The following is a 25,840-nucleotide window of genomic DNA, read 5'->3' as shown; positions in this document are numbered from 1 at the left end:
GCTTCAGTTTGGGAGGTTTGGGCAGAGGAGATACAGGATGCTTGGGTTTGCTCAGTCGTGAAGAGAGGGTATTGACTGGAATTCTGCCACAAACCTCTTTTTCACAATTTTATCAACACTCCTTATCCAGTTTCCCTTTTAAACAGGATGGTGATGAAAAAGTACATTGCAGATCTACTTTCCAAGGGGGGCAGCAGTTCATGCGCCTCAGGGAGAAGAAGGCAAGGGCTTCTATTCTCCTCTCTTTCTAATAAAGAAGAAAGGCATCGGGCAAGATGACACCAATATTAGATCTCAGACGTCTAAACGAGTACCTCAAAATACAGAGTTTCAAGATAGAAACAATACAAACCATAAGAGCAGCAATACGTCCGGGGGATTAGCTTTGCACAATCGACTTTACATGTTCCAGTGGCCACAGAGCATCAGCGGTTCCTGCAATTTTCCATAAATATCAACATCTGCAGTTACATGCCAGTTACATGCCTGCCTTTTGGGTTAGCTACATCCCCCAGGATATTCACAAAGGTGTTGGTAGTTGTCATCCCAAAACTCAGGGAAGAGGGTCTGGAAATATATCAATATTTAGACGACCTGTTGTTAGTCGCCGGAGAGAAAGAGACCTTGGAAAGACACAGGGCATAGTAGCAGCTACTCTGGAGTGGTTTGGCTGGGTCCTCAACAGAGAAAAAAGTCATTTACAACAAACGCAAAGACTAGTGTATCTTGGAGCTCAAGTAGATACAGACATAGAGATGATCTCCCTTCCTCTAAACAGAATCTTCAAGGTGACAGAGATGTCATCAGCAATGGTCCGATTCAGTCAGGTGTCTGCAAGGCAATTTTTGAGATATTTAAGTACCCTGACGTCCACGATCGGGTTAGTCAAGTGGGCAAGATGGCAGATTTGTCCAATCCAACTGGAGTTTCTGACTCAGTGGGATCGTCAAACAAAGAGTTGGAATCAGAAGATTTGTTTGCCTGTGAGCCTGAAGCAGAATCTGCGGTGGTGGTCAATACCTGTCAACCTCAGGAAAGGTTTTCCGTTACAGGAGCCAGAATATGTGGAACTCTACACAGATGCCTCAGGTCTGGGTTGGGGAGCTCATGTAGAGAACTACTCAGCCCAGGGAGGATGGGGCAGAGATCTGTCTCATCTACCATCCAATATACTCAAGTTGAGGGCAGTAATTATGCACTGAAGATTTTCCAAAACGAATTGATTTCTCTCCCCGTCGGGATTCGCTCTGACAATGTGGCAGCTGTCACATACATCAGGAGACAAGGAGGGACCAGGAGTCGTGCTATGATGGAGGAGCTGATTCCTATTATGACATTTGCACAAGCCCATCTAATGGATATTACAGCCCTTCATGTGCCGGGCATGTTGAATCTCCAGGCAGATCAATTCAGCAGGAGGAGGATCAGCAGTGGAGAAGGGAATCTCCATCCCCAGGTCTTCAACTGGGTCACCACCAGGTTGGGCCGCCCAACGATAGATCTTATGGTGACAATACAGAATCGGAAGGTGCTGAGGTTCTTCTCCAGGTTTCCTTATCCCCAGGCAGTGGCTACAAATGCCTTAGTCCAGGACTGGAGGGGCTTGTGGGCGTATGTGTTTCCTCCCTTACCGATGATCTTCAGAGTATTGCAGAAGATCTTTTACACTCAGATGGAGGCCTTGGTAATTCTTTCAAATTTGCCACGCCGTCCATGGTATCCACTGTTGAGGAGGATGGTCCAGGGCAAGCCAATTCCCCTGCCAATCAGGGAGGATCTGTTGTCCCAAGGGAGTCTGTGGCATCCGAATCCTTCAGGGTTGAGTCTGATGGCCTGGAAGCTGAGAGGAGAAGGTTGGCGCAGCAGGGATGTTCTTAGGCAGTCATTAATACCTTATTAAAGTCTAGAAAACTGAATACATCTCAAAGATATTATGTAACGTGGAATGTGTTTCAAGACTGGGCGACTAAAAGAGGGCATAGACCCCTGGAATCCAACGACTCCAGAGATTCTTGAATTCCTACGCAGCCTGGACAGGGGTCTTAGCCTGAGCACTCTGAGAGTACAGTTGTCAGCATTATCTGCTATTCTGAAGGCTTATTGAAGAACCCTTGATTTCTAGGTTCTTTAAAGCAGAAGTGACGATTGTGTCGCCTGTTAGATCTTTATCTCCTCTATGGGACTTACCATTAGTCCTGAAGGCTCTCACTGGGAGACCATTTGAGCCATTAGACCAGGCTTCGCTGTGGGATGTGACACTCAAGACTGTCCTTTAGTGGCCTTAACATCGGCTAGGAGAGCATCCTTTGTCCCGGATATGAATGGCCAAGAAGGAGCAGCATGGAAGTCTTTAGATCTCCATTATTGTTTACAGATTTATCTACAGAAGACTAAGAATGTGAGGAAGATGGATAGATTAGTTGTCATTCCAGCGGGACCAAGAAAGGGACAACCAGCAAAGACAGCAACTTTGAGAAGATGGATTGTCATGGCAATTCAAAAAACTTGCAAGGAGCAGGCGGAGCCAGTGCCTCAGGGAATCAGAGCCCATTTGACCAGGGCAGCAGAAGCGGGAGCTCAACCTGAAGCAATCTGCAGTGCAGCTACATGGGCAACTTCTAATACCTTTATTCACTTTTATGAGTTAGATATTAGGTCTACTGCTTCATTGCAGTTTGGGCACTCAGGTCTCCAGGCAGTGTCTGGAGTTGAATGAACTTTCTTCTGTTATCTGCATAATATTGTCTTTATTCCCACCCAGTCAATTGCTTGGGTACTAACCCAAATGTTATGCTGCCAGGGGATGGCCAGGAAAGGAGAAAATCAATTCATACTTACCGAGATTTTCTTTTCCTGGCCATCCTCCCTGGCAGCATGCCCACCCTTTCATTGTCTGTCCAGAACATCAGGCAAAGACTGAGGAGGACAGGAAGGGGTGGGTATTTAATGCATTGCTTTATTAACCCTTCTGTGTCCTGACAGTATGGTAGAGGATAAACCCAAATGTTATGCTGCCAGGGAGGATGGCCAGGAAAAGAAAATCTCGGTAAGTATGAATTGATTTTCTCCTGCCCTGTTTCACTTCACCGAAAAATTTTGCGAATTTTCCAAAAGATTCGAGAAGCAGCGGAAAATTCACAAAATGGCGAAAATGTTGTGCGTCAAAACAAAATATAATGTGTGCAACTTTTTCTTTTGACGCGTGTCATTTTTTTGAAGCGGGCAACAATTTCTTTGGGCGCGGACAGATTTTTTATCAGAGGAAGTGGATGAAGCACCCAATGGTGCGAAACGCGTTAGGAGGTCGGAGTTTGGGTACCTTGAGGCACTAGGAGACATCTGTTTGTCGTTTGGTATAGTATGTTTGTATTTTTGAAATGTTTTGTTATAAATGGAGCCAATGAATGTTTCTTTGTTTCACTGATTGACTTGTTGATTAAGGGAAAAAAATACACTGAATTTGGAGAATATTTTATTCTCCCAGAATTGAATATCGTCAGTGAGTTTTAAAGTCATAACCCACGAGGTTACTTTTTTGAATTAAGTTTTTCTGGAACTAAATCTTGGGCCAGAATTAAAATATGATGAGAAAGATTTATCTCCTTATTCACATTCAGATTATCCCATAAAAACAGATGCAATTCAAAGAGAAAAATTTATCACACTGTTTATTCTGTCAAAATTTTATGGAAGACTATGGGAAAAAACTGGAACTGATTTAGGAGAAAAAATGTTTTCTTCTCAAATTGAATCTCGCCCTTACATGTGATAAACCATAAAATAACATTCTCTCATGGGATTCAATCTGGCCCAAAGTTTACTCATTGAGGGAAGGGCCAGATTCAATTCCATGAGAAAACATTATTTCATGGTAAATCATGGGAAAACTTATAGCTGAGATTCCATTTGAGAAAAGCAGACTTTTCTCCTGATTTTACTAGTTTTTTTCCATTTTTTCCAAATATTCTAACTAATTTTTATGTGATAAACAGTGAGATAATTTTTTCTCATTGAATTGCATCTGGCTCTATGGGAGAATTTGGAATTGAATTAGGGGATAAGCTTTTCTGAATCGGGCCCAAAATCTGACCTGTTTTGTCTTTCTCACACCAGGATGAGTAGCAATTAGAAATCTACATTACTTGTTGAAATTACTCAGTAGGTTAGAGAGGTCAACTGATACATAAGTCAGTGAAGCTGTTACGAGTGGGAGATGGGAAGGTGAGTCCTTGAGGCAGGGGCTGTAACAGGACGGAGCGAGCGTAGACTGGACAGGACCAAACATGACAGGACAGGACGGAGCAGGCGTAGACTGGACAGGACAGAGCAGGCGTAGACTAGACAGGACAGGATGAGATGGAGCGGGTTTAGACTGGACAGGACCAGACCGGATAGGACAGGATGGAGTGGGTCGTAGACTGGACAGGATGAGACAGAACGAGCATAGACTGGACAGGACAGGACAGAGCTTTTATACCTTTTTGTGTATGTGCAAATACAAAGGAATGTTTTAAAAAAAATAGAGAAAGACCTCCTCAGCTTCAAGGATGACCAATACAGGAATGTAGGGAGTATAGAGGGAGCATGGGATGCACCAGTAAGCAGATAAGATAATGTCAGGACCACCATCATCACTGGGTACAGGGGGCTGTTATGCACACGCACATCTTAATAAAGGTAAAACTTGTATTTCAATGGAACTGTCGACATTGAATTATTTGAGTGCCTGCTCAGTTTTGCTTAATACACTTGGTATTGTAGTCAGAGGCCCTGTGGCAGAGATAGACCCCAGTTTAGAAAAACTTAATTCACAGAGAGGTGGGCAGAGTTTGGGAAGATCATGGGCAGGGTTTCACATAGTTGGGTAGCGGCTGGGCCAGATCAGCTGTGGAGTTTGGTATAATTTGGTGAGTGTTGGCTGCATTTACATAGACCTTTCTAATAAAGCTTACTTAGTTTTTACCTTTCCTTCTCTTTTAATTGCCTAAATTCTGGGAAAATGTATTAATAGAAGAACAGTAAATTCAAAAAACAGTTTAATAAGTGGTACTGCATCACAACAATCATTGCCATATTGCACAATACATACCCAATACCTGGCTCAAGACCCGTGAAGCCAAGGAATCAAATGCCACAGCAAAGGGACAAACACAGCTGTGAAGGTGACAACTTGATTTGCCCACTTGGCAGGATCGTGTTTGGGAAGAACTAAAGGTTATAGGAGACCTCCCTCACCATAACAGTTGGGTATTTGTGGATCAGAGGAAATGAATAATGTTTATAAAGAAAATAACATTATTGTCAGCCCATGATATCCTTGATCCTGCAGATTAATTTCGTGAGTGGCAGTTTTAGAAGCAATATGGTTCAATATATTGGTTTTAGGGGAATGTTTGTGACCTAAAACCTATATATATATATAACCATAGTGCTTCTAACACTGCCGCTCACAAGCTTAACCTGTGTTGCCACCATAGCCTGAAGTGGTCGCATTGTCACAGGGTTAAGGAGAAGAAATCAGATATGAACCAATGACTGTCTACATTTTAAAGCTTTGATCATCCAATCACCTTGCATCCTAACTAATAACAGTATATCCCACTCTGATAGCAGCTAGCAGGGTTTCTGTGGTATCTGGGAAGCAGAACAGCAGTCTAAATGGTCAGCTGAGTAAAGCAACAAAAATAATTTCATAGTTACATGTTACAAGTACATCGCAGATCCCCAACCAGTGACTCAGGGGCTACATGTCGCTCCCCAACCCCTTGGATGTTGCTCTCAGTGCCCCCAAACCAGGGAGTTATGTTTGAATTCCTGACTTTGGGGCTGAAAGTTTTGGTTGAATAAAAACAAGATTTCCTACCAAATAAAGCCCCTGTAAGCTGATAGGGTGCATAGAGGCTGCCTAATAGCCAATCACAGCCCTTATTTGGCTCCTCCATGAACTTTTATGGTGCTTTTGTTGCTCTCCAAGTCTTTTTACATTTGACTGTGGCTCATGAGTAAGAAAGGTTGGGGATCCCTGAAGTACATGGTTAATTTGGGTTGGAAAAAGACAGACAAGTTCAACCCTTTCATATGACCCAAAGTAAATATACAGGTATATAATATTTATGCTACCACCTTGTGTCTGTGTGTCTCCAGGACTCCACCATGTCTCTATATCTGGCGCACTCCTTCATTTTATGCAAAGAAATTCATTTAGAAGGATACTTCTGATTTAACGTTTCAGGGCTCAAACATGATGTATACATATTTTATACTCTTTATACCCATAAGTCCCCTTCTTTCTGCCAATGACTCCAGCACACATCTACAACACCTAAATATACAATGAAATACTATTACCATGTTCGATTTAGCTGAGTGAATTACAAAGTGTAGATCTTGAGATCACAGTAGCCTTGGATATTACACTTGTCCAAAACATCACCCAAGTCCCTATTAAAGGCACTAACAGAATCTGCCATCCCAACATCCCCCACTGCCCTCATCTTCTTTATATTAGAGAGTCCCCAAAATAGCCCTTGGCATACAGTGGAACCATCTCCTTGGCAGTTCTTGCAAAGCTTTTTTCACATCCTTGTTCCTCAAGCTGTATATGATTGGGTTTAACATGGGTATGACATTCACATACAGAACTGAAACTACTTTCCCTTCATCCAATGATTATAAACATACTGGTTTCATATAAACACAGAAAAGTAGGACATAAAAGAGGGTAACTGAAGTGAGGTGGGACCCACATGTGGAGAAGGTTTTGTATCTTCCTTCAGCTGAGGTTATCTTGAGGATTGCAGATATTATGTATATGTAGGACATCATTGTAAGAGCAAAGCAGCTAAACAAGGGAGAGGCACCTTGGAGAAACATTACAGTCTCTACAGTAGACGTATCATCACAGGATAACTTCAGCAAGGGAGTGAGGTCACAAAAGAAGTGATTGATAATGTTTTATTTACAGTAAGTGAGAGCCGAAATTAAAACTGATAGTGGGGCCCCTGCTATCCAAGCAGCAGCAGCCAATAATATGCATGTCCTTTGGTTCATAACCTGGGGATAAAATAACGGCCTACAGATGGCCACGTACCGGTCATATGCCATAGTGGTGAGTAACATGTTTTCTGTGACTGTAAAGGAAGTGAAGAAGTAAAGTTGGGTCATACATTTTGTAAAGGAGATGTTATTATCGCCTGTGCTGAAAATGTGCAGCAAATATGGGACAGTGACGGAACTATATGAGATGTCTAAACATGATAAGTTAGAAAGAAAAAAGTACATGGGGGTTTGTAAGTGGGAGTCAGTGGAGATTAATGAAATAAGTAGAAGATTTCCCCACACAGTCACAAGGTAGATGAGTAGGAAGAACAAAAAGAGCGGCCCCTGTAGTTCTGGGGAGTCTGAAAATCCCACAATAAGGAACCCAGCGGCACCGCTCTTGTTTTCCATCAAAATATCTGACTGTAACCGCCATTGAGGGGATGATGATGACGGGTACATAACAATAGTATTGAAAAAAAATATCTAATCCAATGTAGAATATTTGTTATTTCAACTCTGTGACCTCATTATCGGAGTCTTAGAAATGGGTAACCGACCACATTTTTTTTTAAATAAAGAAAACATGAAAGAGCTTGGTTCCAAAATTGGGTGCAGAACTCCAGCCATTCAATGCGCCCAATCTGAAGAGCTCTTATAGAACAGTCTAAGAGAAGGTGACTGCTGGAAAGATGTTTATTATACAGAGTTTCTATCCAGACAACGTCCATCCAAAAATCTAAACACTGCTGTAGAGCACCATAATATTGCAAATGGCACCTTGTAATGTCAATTTTACGACAGTATCTCATACCAATAGGGACGGAGACCAGAATCCTAATGGGCAGCCCAGGGCCCAGACCTTTGTGCATTTTTACCATACCATATATTTGTTACAATATCATGTTGTCCTTAAGATTTCCATGTGTAGTGCCGTATCTTTTTAGCTTGGCCGCTGCTATATCCCATCTGTAAAATATTCCTGAAAGTATTTACTCATCCAATATATCAGCTTTATTCTTTTCCTACTAAGAAGATTAAGAGACTAGGAATATGTAGGCAGGGAATGGATCCGTTTCGGAATAAGGGAGAAGCACAAAATGAATGTTCATCCGTACATAGAATCAGTTCTTCACATTTATTATATGTAGAACCCACAGATATATATATAGCTCCTCACCTTTCCCCTGATGGGAATAACTGCAATGAGTTTTGTTTTTGGAATCTGGAGAACTGTAATTGGCTTTAACTGAGACGCCCCGACTGGTTTGTACAATGAGCAGAAGAAAATGAAAAGGACCATTTCTCATAGTTTTATTTCTTTCGCAACCTTAATTCAAACATTACCCTCCCACGTGTCCATTTGTACTCCTAAAAAACTGTAAATAGTGGGCAGGTACACACCAGTGTCGGACTGGGGTGCCAAGGGCCCACCAAAAAACCTTAGACCTTAGGCCCACTCATTATTCCTTCTGTTCTTTCTCATATAGAATTGAGTAATGGCCATAGTGTAGGCCTACAAGGCAAATGGTTAGGTGAGCAGGAGGGCCCACTGACACCTGGGCCCACCGGGACTTTTCCTGGTATCCTGTTGGGCCAGTCCGACACGGGTAAACGCCGACTATATACAGCAAATAAATGCAGGAGTTTAATAGGGGTTACCAAGTAGGGAAAGGCTCCAGAGTTTTTTAGGCCATGAAGCAAAATGTTGCCCCCAATGTTTATGAAGTCAACGCACATAAATATTGTTGGTTGTTTTCTTTTGTTCAGGTTCCCTGTTATCATTTTTCCTTTTTCATATGCAATATTTTTAGCTATGGTGGCAGTGGTTCCATTTTGACCAAAAATGTAATTGTCAGGCTTTTGTTTATTATTTATTGGCAACAAATCGTGTACTTTGCCTCTAGCTTATGCTCATTTTGCGCCCCCTAGCTGGCAGTGCTTGGTGGTAGGCAGGACATAGGCTGCCCCTATCCCACCTAAAGTGCATGTTATTTGGATGAGCACCAGAAGGCATTTGGTACAGGATTACCCTGCTCCTGGCAGTAGAAACCATCATCACCGGGTACAGGGGGCTTTTATTGGCCTGCAAATTGGACATTGGATTCTGAGTGCCTGCTCAGTTTTCCTTAAAACACTTGGGGGGAGATTTACTAATCCACGAACGGTCCGAAGGCGTCCGAATGCATTTTTTCGTAATGATCGCTATTTTTGCGACTTTTCCGTCGCGACTTTTTCATATGTCCCGCGATTTTTTCGTCCGACTTTTTCGGATATTTTCCGCAACTTTTTTGTCGGTGTCGCGAAAAAATCGGACAGGTTTTTCCGCTGTTTACTATCGCTCGATACGAAAAAATCGCGACTGCGACGAATTAGTCGCGCAAAATACGATAAAGTCACGACGGTGACGAAAAAGTAGCAAAATTTTCGGGATTCGGATTTGTGGATTAGTAAATCTGCCCCTTGGTATTGTATTCGGAGGCCCTGTGGCAGAGATAGACCCCGATATAGAAAAACTTGATTCACAGGCAAATGGGCAGGGTTTGGGAGGATCATGGGAAGGGTTTCACATAACTGGGTAGCGGCTGGGCCAGATCAGCTGTGGAGTTTGGTATAATTTGTTAGTGGCCATGGCAGATTAAGTGTGGCCATGTATAGGGGAGGTATTTATTTTCATTGAGGCACCATTTTACTTGTTGGCAGGACACACCACCCAGGGGGTCCAGGTAACCAGTGGGCTAATAATTGGGGTTCCCTGGGGGTAGTAGTAGTATGGGGCCCCCATGATTATTGTAGGTCGCCCTGCCTGACTGCTCTCTCACTCTGCCCCTTGCTTTGGACTTGTAATCTGGCACAAGGTGCAAAGAATAACAACGCGATGAACAGAAGAGATCACAACTACTGCCCAAAAAAAAAGTCAAGTAGTGCTTTTTGCACTTGAGCCCAGGAATAATAAATAAGCCCTTATATGGAGTTTGTGCAGTTACTTTATTAATTATTTGCCTATCTATTAGGTCTCTGCCTACATTCCTAATACGTGGTTAATGGGGGTCAGCTATACTAGCAGCCAAACAGTGGACAGAATGCCAAGGTAGCATCATTTTATGGTAAATTATAAATATCTTCCTTTTACATTACATAATATATGCTACTTAGTCTGTCTATTTCCTTGTTTTCCTCCAGTTGGACATTCAAACAGAGACTGTAAGCTCTACGGGGCAGGGACCTCCTTCCTACTGTGTCTCATACCAAATGGCACTTACTCCCTGTGTATTTATACTTATTTATTGTATTTATTTATTATATCACTTGTCCTCCCTGTGTGTAATTGTGTATTCTGTAAGATTGCACAGCGCTGCGTACCCTTGTGGCGCTTTATAAATAAAGTTATACATACATACATACATACAAATACAGTGTTGAGGTCTAGTGCAATTACATATTGTGCCCTTATGGTGGTGGCAGCATGAAGCTCTGGGCAGCTTTATATCAGCAGGGTCTGGGCATCTTGCTGAAATAGAAGGAAGAATGAAAGGTGCAAATAAAAGTGCTGCAAAACAACCTGCTTCAGGCTGGTAAAGCAAATCTGGGGAGAAAGTTCATCTGTCACCGGTACAATAATCCCAAACACAAGGGCACAGTAACAAAGGAGCAGCTCCGGAACAAAAGGGTGAGGGTCCTGCAATGGTCCCTTTTTATTGTTGTTAATATATACTCGAGTATAAGCCTAGTTTTTCAGCACCCAAAATGTGCTGAAAAAAGTCACCCTCGGCTTATACTTGAGTCGGGTGCCATGGGTCCCTCCAGATTAGCACCCTCTGTCCTTTGTGTGCAAATTAGGCCTCCCGCAACCAGACCCTCCAGTGCCCTGTCCTGCTCCCAAATTCTTCTTCATCTACCGTCCTCACCTGCCCCATTCTGCACTAGACATTGCACTTTATATTCTATATAAACTATATAGTTTTGAAGGAATTTAACTCTTTGTGTTTTAGCTTGGTTGCTGATTGAGCTAAGGGGGTAATACTCTCAAGGTATCATTGTTGATGCCATATTGTTTTTGTTGACCCTCTTCTCCACTTACAGAGCTAATTTACTGTTTTTCTTTGAAATAAATATTCAAAAACATATACCCCACTGATGCCTAAATTAATGGTATTTTATTGGTATTTATTTTGATTATTGAAACTTAGCAATAGCCCCTGCATTTCCCACCCTAGGCTTATACTCGAGTCAATAAGTTTTTCCAGTTTTCTTAGGTAAAATTAGGTACCTCGGCTTATATTCGGATCGGCTTATACTCGAGTATATACGGTATGCCCCTTGTTGTTCAAGATTAGTGATCTGTGACTTTTTTTTTTTTGCCAGGCAAAGATTCATGGCAAAATTCCATGTTTTGCATCCGGCTAATTTCTTCACAAACCAGAACCAAAATTCACCCTGGAAAAAAACTTTGCTGAAATGTGAGAGAAACGCGACAAAAAAAAAAGCCTGTTGATTTTAATGCATTTAGAGTGAGAAAAAACTTGAGAGAAAACTCTCATTTACTTCAATGACTTTACCGCATTTGGTATGAGAAAAAGCGCCCATTGACTCTTTTATTGAACCGAAACAGGGCAGATTTGCTCCCCACTATTCAAGATCATGTCTTCCCTTTAGTTAACCAATCAAAACAAAGGGCAAAGGATTAGTTACTTGCTTCAGTTCCCTGTACTTCCTTTGACCACTTCTCTATTGATAATAAAAGCACCTTACTAACCTGTACCTTGCTCCACACCTAGTCCTGGGATTACTTATGGCAGAGGGAGGAAAGAGAAGATAATGTTCAGCAGTTAAGATCTTTAATTGCCTAAACTGCATGTATGAACCTTCAATGGAGCAACACCAGAAACATAGATGCATTCTGGGAAATGTAAGAATAGATAGGAGAATAAGGAGAACAGCAAATGAGCCAGAAGTGGACTTATCCATTATCAGCGCAATGGAGGAAAAAATGGTTCGTTGAGTGGTGCTACATCACAACAATCCTTGCTATATTGCACAATACATAACCAATAACCTGCTCAAGACTCATGAAGCCAAGGAATCAAATGAAACTTGATTTGTCCACTTGGCAGGATCATGTTTGGGAAGAACTAAAGTTTATAGGAGGCCTCGCTAACCATATTCCTCTGATCCACAAATACCCAACTGTGCAACATGATTGGGTGATAAGCTGGGCTTAGATAGTCATAACCAGTAAAGACAGGTATGGATGTCACACTGATAAGAAAGCGACTGATGTTTATTCATAAGATTAATGATGTTGCACAGAATATTATTCTAAGTTATAAGAATATAACAGATCAGAATGAACAGATACATTTTTTAGTGCTGTAGTCACATCTTTATTCCTTAAAGAAGTGATTCCCAACCAGTGGCTCAGGGGCAACATGTTGCTCCCCAACCCCTTGGATGTTGCTCTCACTGCCCCCAAACCAGGGAGTTATGTTTGAATTCCTGACTTGGGGGCAAGTTTTGGTTGAATAAAAACAAGATTTCCTACCAAATAAAGCCCCTGTAAGCTGATAGGGTGCATAGAGGCTGCCTAATAACCAATCACAGCCTTAAAGGTGGCCATACACGTGGCGATCTGGCGAAACATCGTCAGATCTGCCACACACCGTCAGGGCTTAAACAGCAGGTAAGGAGGTAGAAACAATAGGATTTCTACCTCCTTCTGCCGATTCAGCCCTGACGCAGATTTTGGTCAGGTGCCTTCTATGGCGCCCGATCAAAATCTTTTAACCGGTCCGATTGGCGAGTCGACCGATATCAGCAGCTTCCTGCGATGCCTCCCGACATGCCATACATGCACCGAATATCGTACGAAACGAGGTTTCGTACGATAGTATCGGTGCGTGTATGGCCAGCTTTATCTGGCTCCTCCATGAACTTTTATGGTGCTTGTGTTGCTCTCCAAGTCTTTTTACATTTGACTGTGGCTCACGAGTAAGAAAGGTTGGGGATCCCTGAAGTACATGGTTAATTTGGGTTGGAAAAAGACAGAACCCTTTCATATGACCCAAAGTGCATATATAATATTTATGATCCCACCATGTGTCTGTGTGTCTCCAGTACTCCTCCATGTCTCTATATCTGGAGCACTCCTTCATTTTATGCAACAAAATTCACTCAGAACACTCTTTATACCCATAAGTCCCCTTCTTTCTGCCAATGACTCCTCCCCCATCTACAACATCTAAATATACATTGAAATACTATTACCATATTCAATTTAGCTGAGTGAATTACAAAGTGTAGATCTTGAGATCACAATAGCCTTGGATATTATGCTTGTCCAAAAAGTCACCCAAGTCCCTATTTAAGACACTAACAGAATCTGCCATCCCAACATTCCCCACTGCCCTCATCTTCTTTATATTAGAGAGTCCCCCAAAATAGCCCTTGGCATACAGTGGAACCATGCCTTTGGCAAAGCTTTTTTCACATCCTTGTTCCTCAAGCTGTATATGATTGGGTTTAACATGGGTATGATATTCACATACAGAATTGAAACTACTTTCCCTTCATCCAATGAATATAAAGATACTGGTTTCATATAAACACAGAAAAGTAGGACATAAAAGAGGGTAACTGAAGTGAGGTGGGACCCACATGTGGAGAAGGTTTTGTATCTGCCTTCAGCTGAGGTTATCTTGAGGATTGCAGATATTATGTATATGTAGGACATCATTGTAAGAGCAAAGCAGCTAAACAAGGGAGAGGCCCCTTGGAGAAACATTACAGTCTCAACAGTAGACGTATCATCACAGGATAACTTCAGCAAGGCAGTGAGGTCACAAAAGAAATGATTGATAATGTTTGATTTACAGTAAGTGAGAGCAGAAATTAAAACTGATAGTGGGGCCCCTGCTAACAACCCACCTATCCAAGCAGCAGCAGCCAATAATATGCATGTCCTCTGGTTCATAACCTGGGGATAAAATAATGGTCTACAGATGGCCACGTACCGGTCATATGCCATAGTGGTGAGCAGCATGTATTCTATCATTGTAAAGCAAGTGAAGAAGTAAAGTTGGGTCATACATTTTTTAAAGGAGATGTAATTATTACCTGTGCTGAAAATGTGCAGCAAATATGGGACAGTGACAGAACTATATGAGATGTCTAAACATGATAAGTTGGAAAGAAAAAAGTACATGGGCTTTTGTAAGTGGGAGTCAGTGGAGATTAATGAAATAAGTAGAAGATTTCCCCACACAGTCACAAGGTAGATGAGTAGGAAGAACAAAAAGAGCGGCCCCTGTAGTTCCGGGGAGTCTGAAAATCCCAAAATACGGAACCCAGCGGCACCGCTCTTGTTTTCCATCAAAATGTCTGACTGTAATCCCCATTGAGGGGAGGATAATGACGGGTACATAACAATAATATTAAAAAAAAAATATGAAATCTAATGCAGAATATTTGTTATTTCAACTCTATGAACATTGTGACCTCATTATCGGAGTCTTAGAAATGGGTAACCGACCACATTTTTTTTTAAATAAATAAAACATTAAAGAGCTTGGTTCCAAAACTGGGTGCAGAACTCCAGCCATTCAATGTGCCCAATCTGAAGAGCTCTTATAGAACAGTCTAAGAGAAGGTGACTGCTGGAAAGATGTTTATTATACAGAGTTTCTATCCAGACAACGTCCATCCAAAAATCTAAACACTGCTGTAGAGCATCATAATATTGCAAATGGCACCTTGTAATGTCAATTTTACGACAGTATCTCATACCAATAGGGACGGAGACCAGAATCCTAATGGGCAGCCCAGGTCCCAGACCTTTGTGCATTTTTACCATACCATATATTTGTTACAACATCATCTTGACCTTAAAATAGATTTCCATGTGTAGTGTTGTATCTTTTAGCTTGGCTGCTGCTTTATCCCATCGGTATAATATTCCTGAAAGTATTTACTCATCCAATATATCAGCTTTATTCTTATCCTACTTAGAAGATTATGAGATCAGGAACATGTAGGCAGGGAATGGATCAGAATAAGGGAGAAACACAAAATGAATGTTCATCCAGTTCTTCACATTTATTATATGTAGAACCCACAGATATATATATAGCTCCTCACCTTTCCCCTGATGGGAATAACTGCAATGAGTTTTGTTTTGGAAATATGATATAATTCCCTGGAGAACTGTAATTGGCTTTAACTGAGACGTCCCAACTGGTTTGCAGAACGAGAAGAAGAAAATGAAAATAGTTTTATTTCTTTCGCAATCTTAATTCAGACGTTATTAGATATTTACCCTCCCACGTGTCCATTTGTCCTCCTGAAAATCTGTAAATGGTGGGCAGGTCCATGCGGCCATTATACAGTAAATACATCCTGGTGTTTAATTATACAGGGGGTTTTGTATTCAGAGACCCTGAGGCGACAAACTCACGAAATGTGAGTACCGCGTGGCTTGTTTGATGAGCAACTTTTTGGACGTGACCGTGCCTTTTTATCCATGACTGTGACAGAAAAAAAATGACGCGGGCAACAATTCTATTGACCAACGTGATCATTCTTTTGACGCGGGCAACAATTTTTGGACCTGTGCCAATTTTTCCGCACCAAATTTTGTCACCCGTTCCGCAAAAAAATCCACCAATGGCGAAACGTGGAAATCTGAACCAATATATATTGATGGCAGCAGGGCTAATAATAGCCAGTAACTGGGAAACCCCAGAATCCCACTGAGCTCCTTGAAAGCTGAAATAATAAACATTGGTGTAGGGACCCATAGGGTTAAGCTCCCTCTGGCTTTATACCCTACCTCTTCACACCTTTGCTGTTATTGGGCAAAGCCCTCTGTACTCAGGTTACAGTTATAAAACTATCCCTTATAGGTTTAGTCAGGTTGTACACGCCAACTGCAGACTGATATAGTGTCTAGCAGGAGGGTGTGGCTTCCTCTTTGGCTGCTTCATGCTTCTCAGTAACAGCTCCACTGAGCCTGGGAGCATAAGTAGGCCCCAGAAGCCATTTTACCCCAGGTTACAGTTATAAAACTATCCCTTATAGGTTTAGTCAGATGGTACACGCCCCCTGCAGACTGATATAGTGTCTATCAGGAGGGTGTGGCTTCCTCTTTGGCTGCTTCATGCTTCTCAGTAACAGCTCCACTGAGCCTGGGAGCATAAGTAGGCCCCAGAAGCCATTTTACCCCAGAGTGACTCCATCCACTCTGGAGAAAGTCGGGGACAGGGCCCGTGTGAACGAGGTTTAAGTAAGCACAGCAGTTTTGTAATAGCACTTTCTAGGAAAGTGAACATAGTCAGCACCTAGCAAGAAAGGGCAGCTAATAGACCCAATCAAAGGAGAGATTAGATCCAGGAGTATTTCTTCCATCCGGCAATGTTGCCTCAGTGTAGAGCCATGGAGTAAATAGTGACAGGCAGAATAAACCTTGATCCCTACTCACACGGAGGACTCATATGCTAGGGGTTATCAACCTGAAGTAGCAAATATCTACCCAGACTACATCCACAGGGGTGTTGGCTGAAAGGTGCATTTACCCAGCCCAGATTCTACCAAGAGGTGGGATAAACCGGTGTACACCTTCTCTTCTTACTCAGAGTGCACTCTTATGTACCATCTAATCCTGCTTGTGTGTGAGTATATCAACACCCTGTTTACCATCTGTCTTGGACAATAAATCTGTACTATAGTTTAGCACAAGAACCTTTCTGGCGTCCATTCTTACCAATTGCACTACACAGCTACAGGGAGTGGTGGTTCAACTACACCCTCATCTCCGGTTAGGTCTCTTCCACATAAGCAAAGGCTCATCCTAAGAAAGGGAGTCGCATGTAACACATGCTCTCCATATAACTACTAGCCTGGTTTAACCCTTACATAGCCAAATGCTGTTACATTGGCACCAATGAAAAGCTCACCTTCATGCTAAAGAACAACATGGAAGCCTACAACAAAATCTGGTTCCCATGGTTAGCCCATAAAAAATGATCCCCAACTAGTCACTGCCCTGCACATGTGAAACCTTTAAAAACCCCACCCCAGGACTTTAGACTATAAAATGTACAGTTCATACCTCTTCCATTTCATTACAAAATGCCAACTCAATTATGTTATCTATACTCTTTTGTTCTTGTTGACGTTTTCTCTTATATCAACACTAGAAGAAGACAACACTATACACTCTGTCTTATATGTGATAATTCTAAAAATCAATCAGAATTGACACCTAAAGGGTTAATTATACTGCAAATGTATATGGCAGTAATGCGGTGTAATGTATACTGCAAATATCCCTCTGTAAAAACGTAATTGCCCATGGTCTGCTATTGACTTCTGACCAACCAAATGTGATGGTAGCTCTGATCTGAAAACATCACTAAAAGGTTCCCCCCCACAGGAAAACTAAATTAACTTTACTCACTGTACCCCCCGATGTTCTATGGTAGGCACAGTGTCATGCCGTTCCTAATTGTCTGCTTTTAACCTTCTTGATTCATATAGGCACACAAGGATAATTAAGTTTTTGGACTTTCTTCATGAACCGTTAATTATGAACATTGGTACATTTATATATTATGATCTTGGTGAGTGGAATTCAGATGTAAATTGTTGGACTATGGACTTAAATTAGCTACACTGCACACACCAATAAGCTGAGAGGTGGACTACTGTAGGATTTACCAAGCCCTGATTCTATTGGTCACTTGATGGGGTTGGGTTAGTTTGGCTCTTTAAAATTCACTAACGGCTGGTATACCTAATAAAGGGCATGGAAGGGGCCCAAAACATGTCATGTAGGGCATAACAATAAAGCTTCTTGCATTATGATTGTCTTCTTTGTGCACCCCCCGGCTTACTTTTTGAATAAAAATGACCCCCGTGTTTTAAATGCCCAGGCACTTCTTTTAGTTTGCTTAGTGGAATAGGATCCTGCAGGCTACAAGGTTATGCCAAAACAATATTGTCGTAGAGAGAACCCTGATGTATACAGCATTGCTGTGTCATGGGGCGCCTATCGCCAGGTTAATTCTATTTAGTATATTAAGACCTACAGTAGGACCCATAGTGAGAAGCTGCCTCCGCTATTGTGACAGTTCTGTAGCGTCTCAATGTTATATTTACCCACTGTGATGTATGGTGGTGGCAACATGATGCCAGAAGAATCGTGTTCTTTTGAAATGGTGAGTGCCAATAACAGAAGGAATATATACTGTATATCAATACCTGTACTAAGTGTAGAACTTGAGATCACAATAGCCTTAGATATTATACTTGTCCAAAAAGTCACCCAAGTCCCTATTAAAGACACTAACAGAATCTGCCATCCCAACAACCCCCACTGCCCTCATCTCCTTTATATTAGAGAGTCCCCCAAAATAGCCCTTGGCATACAGTAGAACCATCTCCTTGGCAGTTCATTCAAAGCTTTTTTTACATCCTTGTTCCTCAAGCTGTATATGATTGGGTTTAACATGGGTATGACATTCACATACAGAACTGAAACTACTTTCCCTTTATCCAATGAATATAAAGATGGTGGTTTCAAATAAACGCAGATGAGTAGGACATAGAAGAGGGTAACTGAAGTGAGGTGGGATCCACATGTGGAGAAGGTTTTGTGTCTTCCTTCAACTGAGGTTATCTTGAGGATTGCAGATATTATGTATATGTAGGACATCATTGTAAGAATGAAACAGCTAAACAAGAACAAGGAACCTTGAGCAAACATTACAAACTCAACAGTAGACGTATCATCACAGGATAACTTCAGCAAGGGAAGGATGTCACAAAAGAAGTGATTGATAATGTTCGATGCACAGAAAGTGAGAGCAGAAATTAAGATGGTTACTGGGGCGCCTGATAAAAACCCACCTATCCAAGCAGCAGCGGCCAATAATATGCATGTCCTTTGGTTCATAACCTGGGGATAAAATAACGGTCTACAGATGGCCACGTACCGGTCATATGCCATAGTGGTGAGTAACAAATATTCAATGACTGTAAAGGAGCTGAAGAAGTAAAGTTGGACCATGCACATCATAAAGGAGATGTTATTTTTGCCTGTGCTGAAAATGTGCAGCAAATACGGTGAAGTGAGAGAACCATATGAGATGTCTAAACATGATAAGTTACAGAGGAAAAAGTACATGGGCTTTTGTAAGTGGGAGTCAGTGGAGATTAATGAAATAAGTAGAAGATTTCCCCACACAGTCACAAGGTAGATGAGTAGGAAGAACAAAAAGAGCGGCCCCTGTAGTTCTGGGGAGTCTGAAAATCCCACAATAAGGAACCCAGCGGCACCGCTCTTGTTTTGGGTCCAAATGGTTGACTGTAATTGCCATTGAGGGGATGATGATGACGGGTACATAACAATAATATTAAAAAATATGTAATCTAATGTAAAATATTTATTTCAACATTGTGACCTCATTATCAGCGTTCAGGGTCTTAGAAATGGGCAACTGGCAAAATAAATAAATGAAAGTGCTTGGTTACAAAACTGGGTGCAGAGCTACAGCCATTCAATGCGCCCAATCTGAAGACCTCTTATAGAACAGTCTGGGACTTTAGCAAGGTGACTGCTAGAAAGATGTTTAATATACAGAGTTTCTATACAGACAACTGCCATCCACAAAGATCTAAAAACTGCTGTAGAGCATCATTATATTGCAAATGGCACTAAGAGAATGCAAAGAGATTAAGAGATCAGGAACATGTAGGCAGGGAATGGATCAGAATAAGGGAGAAAAACAAAGTGAATGTTCATCCGTACGTAGAATCAGTTCTTCATATTTAATGTATGTAGAACCCACAGATATATATATAGCTCCTCACCTTTCCCCTGATGGGAATAACTGCAATGAGTTTTGTTTTTGGAATCTGATATAATTCCCTGGAGAACTGTAATTGGCTTTAACTGAGACGTCCCAACTGGTTTGTAGAATGAGCAGAAGAAAATGAAACGGACAATTTCTCCTAGTTTTATTTCTTTTGCAACCCTGATTTAAACTTTATTAGATATTTATCCTCCCACGTGTCCATTTGTACTACAGTAAATAGTGGGCAGGTACATGCGGCCATTATACAGTAAATAAATCCTGGTGTTTAATCATACAGGGGGGTTTGTATTCAGAGGCCTCAGGCACTTGGTTTTGGATTTTTAATTCGGCACAAGGTGCAAAGAATAACAATGCCTGGACAGAAGTGATCAGTGCAGGACCACTAAGGCCCACAAAAGTCAAGTAGTGCTATTGCACTTGAACATAGGGATAATAATTAAGTCTTTATATAGAATTTGTGCATTTGCTTTATTAATTATTTGCCTGTACCACATTGTAGCAACAAATAAACTGGAAGTCCACAACACACTTCTGATAAACTCAGGGACCACCATATAAGCCACCAGTATGATTCATTATTGATACCTGTCATATTAATCTTCTCAGACTTTCAGCAGATGGGTCAGCCTTGCAGGATGCTGCCGCTTTGCAGAGCGATTTGACAAAATTGGAAAACTGGGCAGCAAACTGGGAAATGAGGTTCAGTGTTGATAAGTGCAAAGTTATGCACTTTAGTAGGAATAATATAAACGCGAACTATCTACTGAATGGTAGTGTGTTGGGGGCATCCTTAATGGAGAAGGATCTAGGGGTTTTTGTCTAATTCCAGGCAGTGTCATTCTGGGGCTACTAAAGCAAATAAAGTGCTGTCTTGTATAAAAAAGGGCATTGACTCAAGGGATAACTTTGCCCCTTTATAGGTCCCTGGTAAGGCCTCACCGTGAGTATGGGGGCAGTTTTGGGCTCCAGTCCTTAAGAAGGATATTAATGAGCTGGAGAGAGTGCAGAGACTGCAACTAAACTGGTAAAGGGGGTGGAGGGGTTAAACTATGAGGTTAGGGGTTGGGGTTGGGGTTGTTTTCTCTGGAAAAGAGGAGACTTGTTTACTCTGTACAAGTACATTAGAGGGGATTATAGGCAGATATGGGGAGCTCTGACCAAGTGTATGAGAGCCAGAGCATCAGGGCTAAGTGAGAAGCTCAAATTTTCAATGGTGTGAGTGAAAAACTGGGGACAGGGAGAAGCCCAGAATGGTTCGAGAAAAAAAAACAGAGTATTTGATCCTGTGGACAGCACCCGGCGTGTGTCTTTTGAAATGGTGAGTGCCGATAACCAAAGGAATATATATACAGTATATCAATACCTGTACTAAGTGTAGATCTTGAGATCACAATAGTTTTGTATATGACACTTGTCCAAAAAGTCACCCAAGTCCCTATTAAAGACTCTAACAGAATCTGCCATCCCAACAACCCCCACTGCCCTCATCTCCTTTATATTAGAGAGTCCCCCAAAATAGCCCTTGGCATACAGTAGAACCATCTCCTGGGCAGTTCTTGCAAAGCTTTTTTTACATCCTTGTTCCTCAAGCTGTATATGATTGGGTTTAACATGGGTATGACATTCACATAAAGAACTGAAACTACTTTCCCTTCATCCAATGAATATAAAGACGGTGGTTTCATATAAACACAGACAAGTAGGACATAGAAGAGGGTAACTGCAGTGAGGTGGGATCCACATGTGGAGAAGGTTTTGTATCTTCCTTCAGCTGAGGTTATCTTGAGGATTGCAGATATGATGTATATGTAGGACATCATTGTAAGAATGAAACAGCTAAACAAGAGAGAGGAACCTTCAGCAAACACAACAAGCTCAACAGCAGAGATATCATCACAGGATAACTTCAGCAGGGCAGTGACGTCACAAAAGAAATGATTGATAATGTTTGAAACACAGAAAGTGAGAGCAGAAATTACGATTATTACGGGGACTGCTGCTAAAAACCCACCTATCCAAGCAGCAGCAGCCAATAATATGCATGTTCTTTGGTTCATAACCTGGGGATAAAATAACGGCCTACAGATGGCCATGTACCGGTCATATGCCATAGTGGTGAGTAACATGTATTCTGTGACTGTAAAGGAGCCAAAGAAGTAAAGTTGGACCATGCATTTCTCAAAGGAGATGTTATTATTGCCTGTGCTGAAAATGTGCAGCAAATATGGGGCAGTGACGGAACTATATGAGATGTCTAAACATGATAAGTTACAAAGAAAAAAGTACATGGGAGTTTGTAAGAGGGAGTCAGTGGAGATTAATGAAACAATGAGAAGATTTCCCCACACAGTCACAAGGTAGATGATTAGGAAGAACAAAAAGAGCGGCCCCTGTAGTTCTGGGGAGTCTGAAAATCCCACAATAAGGAACCCAGTGGCACCGCTCTTGTTTTCGGTCCAAATGGTTGACTGTAATTGCCATTGAGGGGATGATGATGATGATGACGGGTACATAACACAAACTTATAATCCAAAGCAGGGAACATGAAAGAGCCTTGTTACAAAACTGGGTGCAGAGCTACAGCCATTCAATGCGCCCAATCTGAAGACCTCTTATAGAACAGTCTGGGACTTTAGCAAGGTGACTGCTATAAAGATATTTATTATACAGAGTTTCTATACAGACAACTTCCATCCACAAAATCTAAAAACTGCTGTAGAGCATCAATATTGCAAATGGCACCTTGTAATGTAACTTTTACTACAGTATCTCATACCAATAGGGACGGAGACCAGGATCCTAATGGGCAGCCAAGGGCCCAGACCTTTGTGCAATTATATCATACTGTATATTTGTTACAATATCATCTTGTTCTTTTTAGCTTGGCCGCTGCTATATTCCATCTGTAAAATATTCTTGAAAGTATTTACTCATCCAATATATCAACTTCATTTATTGAAGACCTACTTAAGAGATCTGGAATATGTAGGCAAGAAAATCTGGAATATGTAGCCAACAAAATGGATCCTTTTTGGAATAAGGGAGAAACACAAAATGAATGTTCATCCGTACGTAGAATCAGTGCTTCACATTTTTTATATGTAGAACCCACAGATATATATATAGCGCCTCACCTTTCCCCTGATGGGAATAACTGCAATGAGTTTTGTTTTGGAAATATGATATAATTCCCTGGAGAACTGTAATTGGCTTTAATGTAGTCGTCCCAACTGGTTTGTAGAATGAGCAGAAGAAAAGTTTTAGTCATAGTTTTATATTTTTTTCAAGCTTTGTTAGATATGATTAGATATCTACCCTCCCACATGTCGGGGAAGGTACATGCTATGGACATTCTGGCATTTAATTACACAGGGGGTGTTGTAGTCAGTGGGCTGTGGCAGAGGGAGACCCGATATAGAAAATCTTCATTCACAGGCAGGTAGGTAGGGTTTGAAAGGATTTTGGGCAGTGGCTGGGCCAGACTAGCTGTTCAGTTTGGTATAATTGGATAGGGGCCATGGCAGATTAGGGGTGTGGCCTTGCCTTTCAAGGGGAATTTTTTTTTTACTTGTTAGCAGGTCCCACCACTCAAGGGGTCCAGGTAATCAGTAGTCTAATAGTCAGGGCTCCCTAGGGGAATTTAGCCCCAAGATTGCTGATTGTTGAACCTTTATCCAGTACGAGATGCAGAGCAGATACACCAGCTGTAAGTGCTTTTTTAAAATAGCACTAAGAGGGGTTTTTGTGCAATTATTGCTATTGCGTTTGCATCCTCGGTAACAGTAAATTCCCCCTTATATTTACATAAATTCATACGTGTTTTGAAAAGTTTAATAAAATCCAAAGCATAAGGACAAGGAAAGTTCCAATAACCATAAGTTCTATAGAGTAGTCCCTTGACTCCAGTCACCACCACCACGTCCATATTGCTTCCCATTTGGCCTCCACTAACTTGCAAAATACCTCAAAATATGAGAAAAACAAGGCTGGCACTGAAGAAAACCGGACCAAAGAACCAAAAAGTTGTGCAGTTAAAACATAGTTTCATTTAAAGAAAAAACATGTCAAACATGAACAGCCTGACGCGTTCTGTACCTAAAATGAGCACCTAATAATAGGATGTTACTTGGACTGCAAAAATGATGGCAGATTTAGGTCATTACTATGAGAGTACAGGGCAAATAAAAACTGGCTTAGCTTCATAGTAGGTAGATTACCAGATTTTGGGCTTCAGAAACCCAGATCAAACTGCTGTTTGAGTTTTTGAAAAGATTTTGGAAAATCTGGGACGGGTGTTTTTAACCTACAATAATTCCATTATATAATAAACTTGACCTTTTCCATGGACTGCTCTGCACCCAAGAAAACAAAAATTAAAAAAACAAATAAAGGAGAGAGGGGATTTGGTGAAACTCTGCACCTTAATTTTCAAATGGTTCCACAGATTGCAGATGTATTACCATTAGGGCTCAGACTGGGCCATTGTGGGGCCTTTTGGTTCTGTAGCCACTAGTTAATTCGGCCTTGTATTTGGAATTATTGTCCCACTGACAGATTAACTTTCCCCCTCAGATTCAGTGCAGTATTTTCCACCACCCATTCTTCTGGCATCATGTTGCCACCACTATACTACTGACTAGGTATAATATGATACGATAGGCCATTACTAGGGTTGCCACCATTGTCCGAATCAAAATCCAGACAAAGGGGGCAGGTCTGTGACATCAGTGGGAGGGTTGGTGGTGTCAGAAGTTCTGCTAAATAACCTGTTGCAGACTGGTTAACCAAATCCGGGGGAAACATTCATCTGTCACCGGGACAATGAGGACAATGATCCCAAACACGAGACCCCCAGTATTGGTAAACAAGTGGCTCAAAAACAAAAAGGTGAGTGCCCTGCAATGGCCCAGTTAACCTGATCTCAATCTAGCTGAGAATCTGTGGTATTATTTGAATACTGAAGTAAAACAGGGTTGGACTGGGGGGCGAAGAGCCCAACAGGGCTCCTGCCCCAGGGGCCCTGCAGGTGTCCCCTTTGGCCGCGTCCCCAAACTTCCCCCCCCACAGGGGCCCCCCTAACCTGTCCCCCCCCCTCGCAGGGCCCCCCACCCGATGTCCTCCCCTGAGCGCATACATTTTACGCTTCAGGAGAGGAGCAGTCGGGCAGGCAGAGCGCCGGAAGAGTCGGGTCTGGGCCGCCGGGGCACACTAGAGCCGGGGCCCACTGGGATTTTTCCCAGTGGGCCCAGTCCAACCCTGGGTGTAAATATGTCAACATCAGACCAAATTAAATAACAAGGAGAAAATCATGAGAAAAATGGACCAAACCATGGGTTTAGGAAGAAACTGAATCCCGTACAGCCAGATTTTTCCCCTTGTTCTAGGTCAGTTCCACCTAAGAACATTTTATTCTAGGTGTGCCCAGATATGTATGGCCATACTGCATAAATCGGAAGAAGGTAGAAAAGACATTAAAGTGATTAATCAGTAGGAACAAGTGGAAAAAAGGAAAGTTCTGCTTCTCAGAAAAAATCCCAGGTTGAGGAATCCGGTAAAACTGCTTCCATTTGGGACAATCCCACACATGATCAATTAAGAACATTTGATCCAAATTACATAATGCTGAATGTCCTGACATTTTTAGTTTCATCCCAGTATAGAAGATTGTCCCCACCGGGCCGCTGTATGTATTTGTTCCTATTTTATATACGTTTCTGTACTACAATCCTTTCACGTTAAACTTGAAGTTGGCACTTGAATAATGTTATGTGGGCATTAAATGTGAATTTGGCACTGCATTTATATAGTGCTGTGTGTATTTGTTAAACATCGATTGATACTTTTTCTTGCCTATTGTGCCAAATGATAGACGTCGGTGGTAGATCTTATGACGGAGGCCAGATGGTAAGAGTAGATCACAGGGTGGCAAAATC

General features: G+C 41.7%; 3 protein-coding genes and 1 pseudogene across 3 annotated transcripts; all 4 read right to left on the bottom strand.

Annotated features, from left to right (window-relative positions):
• Positions 1-6,504: 6,504 nt before the first annotated feature.
• LOC100494198 lies at positions 6,505-7,500 on the bottom strand (annotated as a pseudogene).
• A 5,953-nt stretch (positions 7,501-13,453) lies between these two features.
• Positions 13,454-14,407, bottom strand: or8u9 (olfactory receptor family 8 subfamily U member 9). The gene has a single exon (XM_002941908.3). The coding sequence runs from the start codon at positions 14,405-14,407 to the stop codon at positions 13,454-13,456; it is 954 nt and encodes a 317-aa protein (XP_002941954.3).
• A 4,014-nt stretch (positions 14,408-18,421) lies between these two features.
• On the bottom strand, positions 18,422-19,435 carry LOC101734379 (olfactory receptor 1030-like). Its single transcript, XM_004916441.1, has one exon. It carries the CDS (start codon positions 19,433-19,435, stop codon positions 18,422-18,424), a length of 1,014 nt encoding a protein of 337 aa, XP_004916498.1.
• A 1,965-nt stretch (positions 19,436-21,400) lies between these two features.
• LOC116412142 (olfactory receptor 1019-like) lies at positions 21,401-22,420 on the bottom strand. Its single transcript, XM_031905774.1, has one exon. The coding sequence runs from the start codon at positions 22,418-22,420 to the stop codon at positions 21,401-21,403; it is 1,020 nt and encodes a 339-aa protein (XP_031761634.1).
• Positions 22,421-25,840: the final 3,420 nt, after the last annotated feature.

This window comes from Xenopus tropicalis, chromosome 7, assembly GCF_000004195.4.
Source record: "Xenopus tropicalis strain Nigerian chromosome 7, UCB_Xtro_10.0, whole genome shotgun sequence".
Classification (NCBI taxonomy): domain Eukaryota; kingdom Metazoa; phylum Chordata; class Amphibia; order Anura; family Pipidae; genus Xenopus; species Xenopus tropicalis.
The sequence above is the reverse complement of the archived record's forward strand: the minus strand, read 5'-3'. Positions and strand labels throughout refer to the sequence as shown.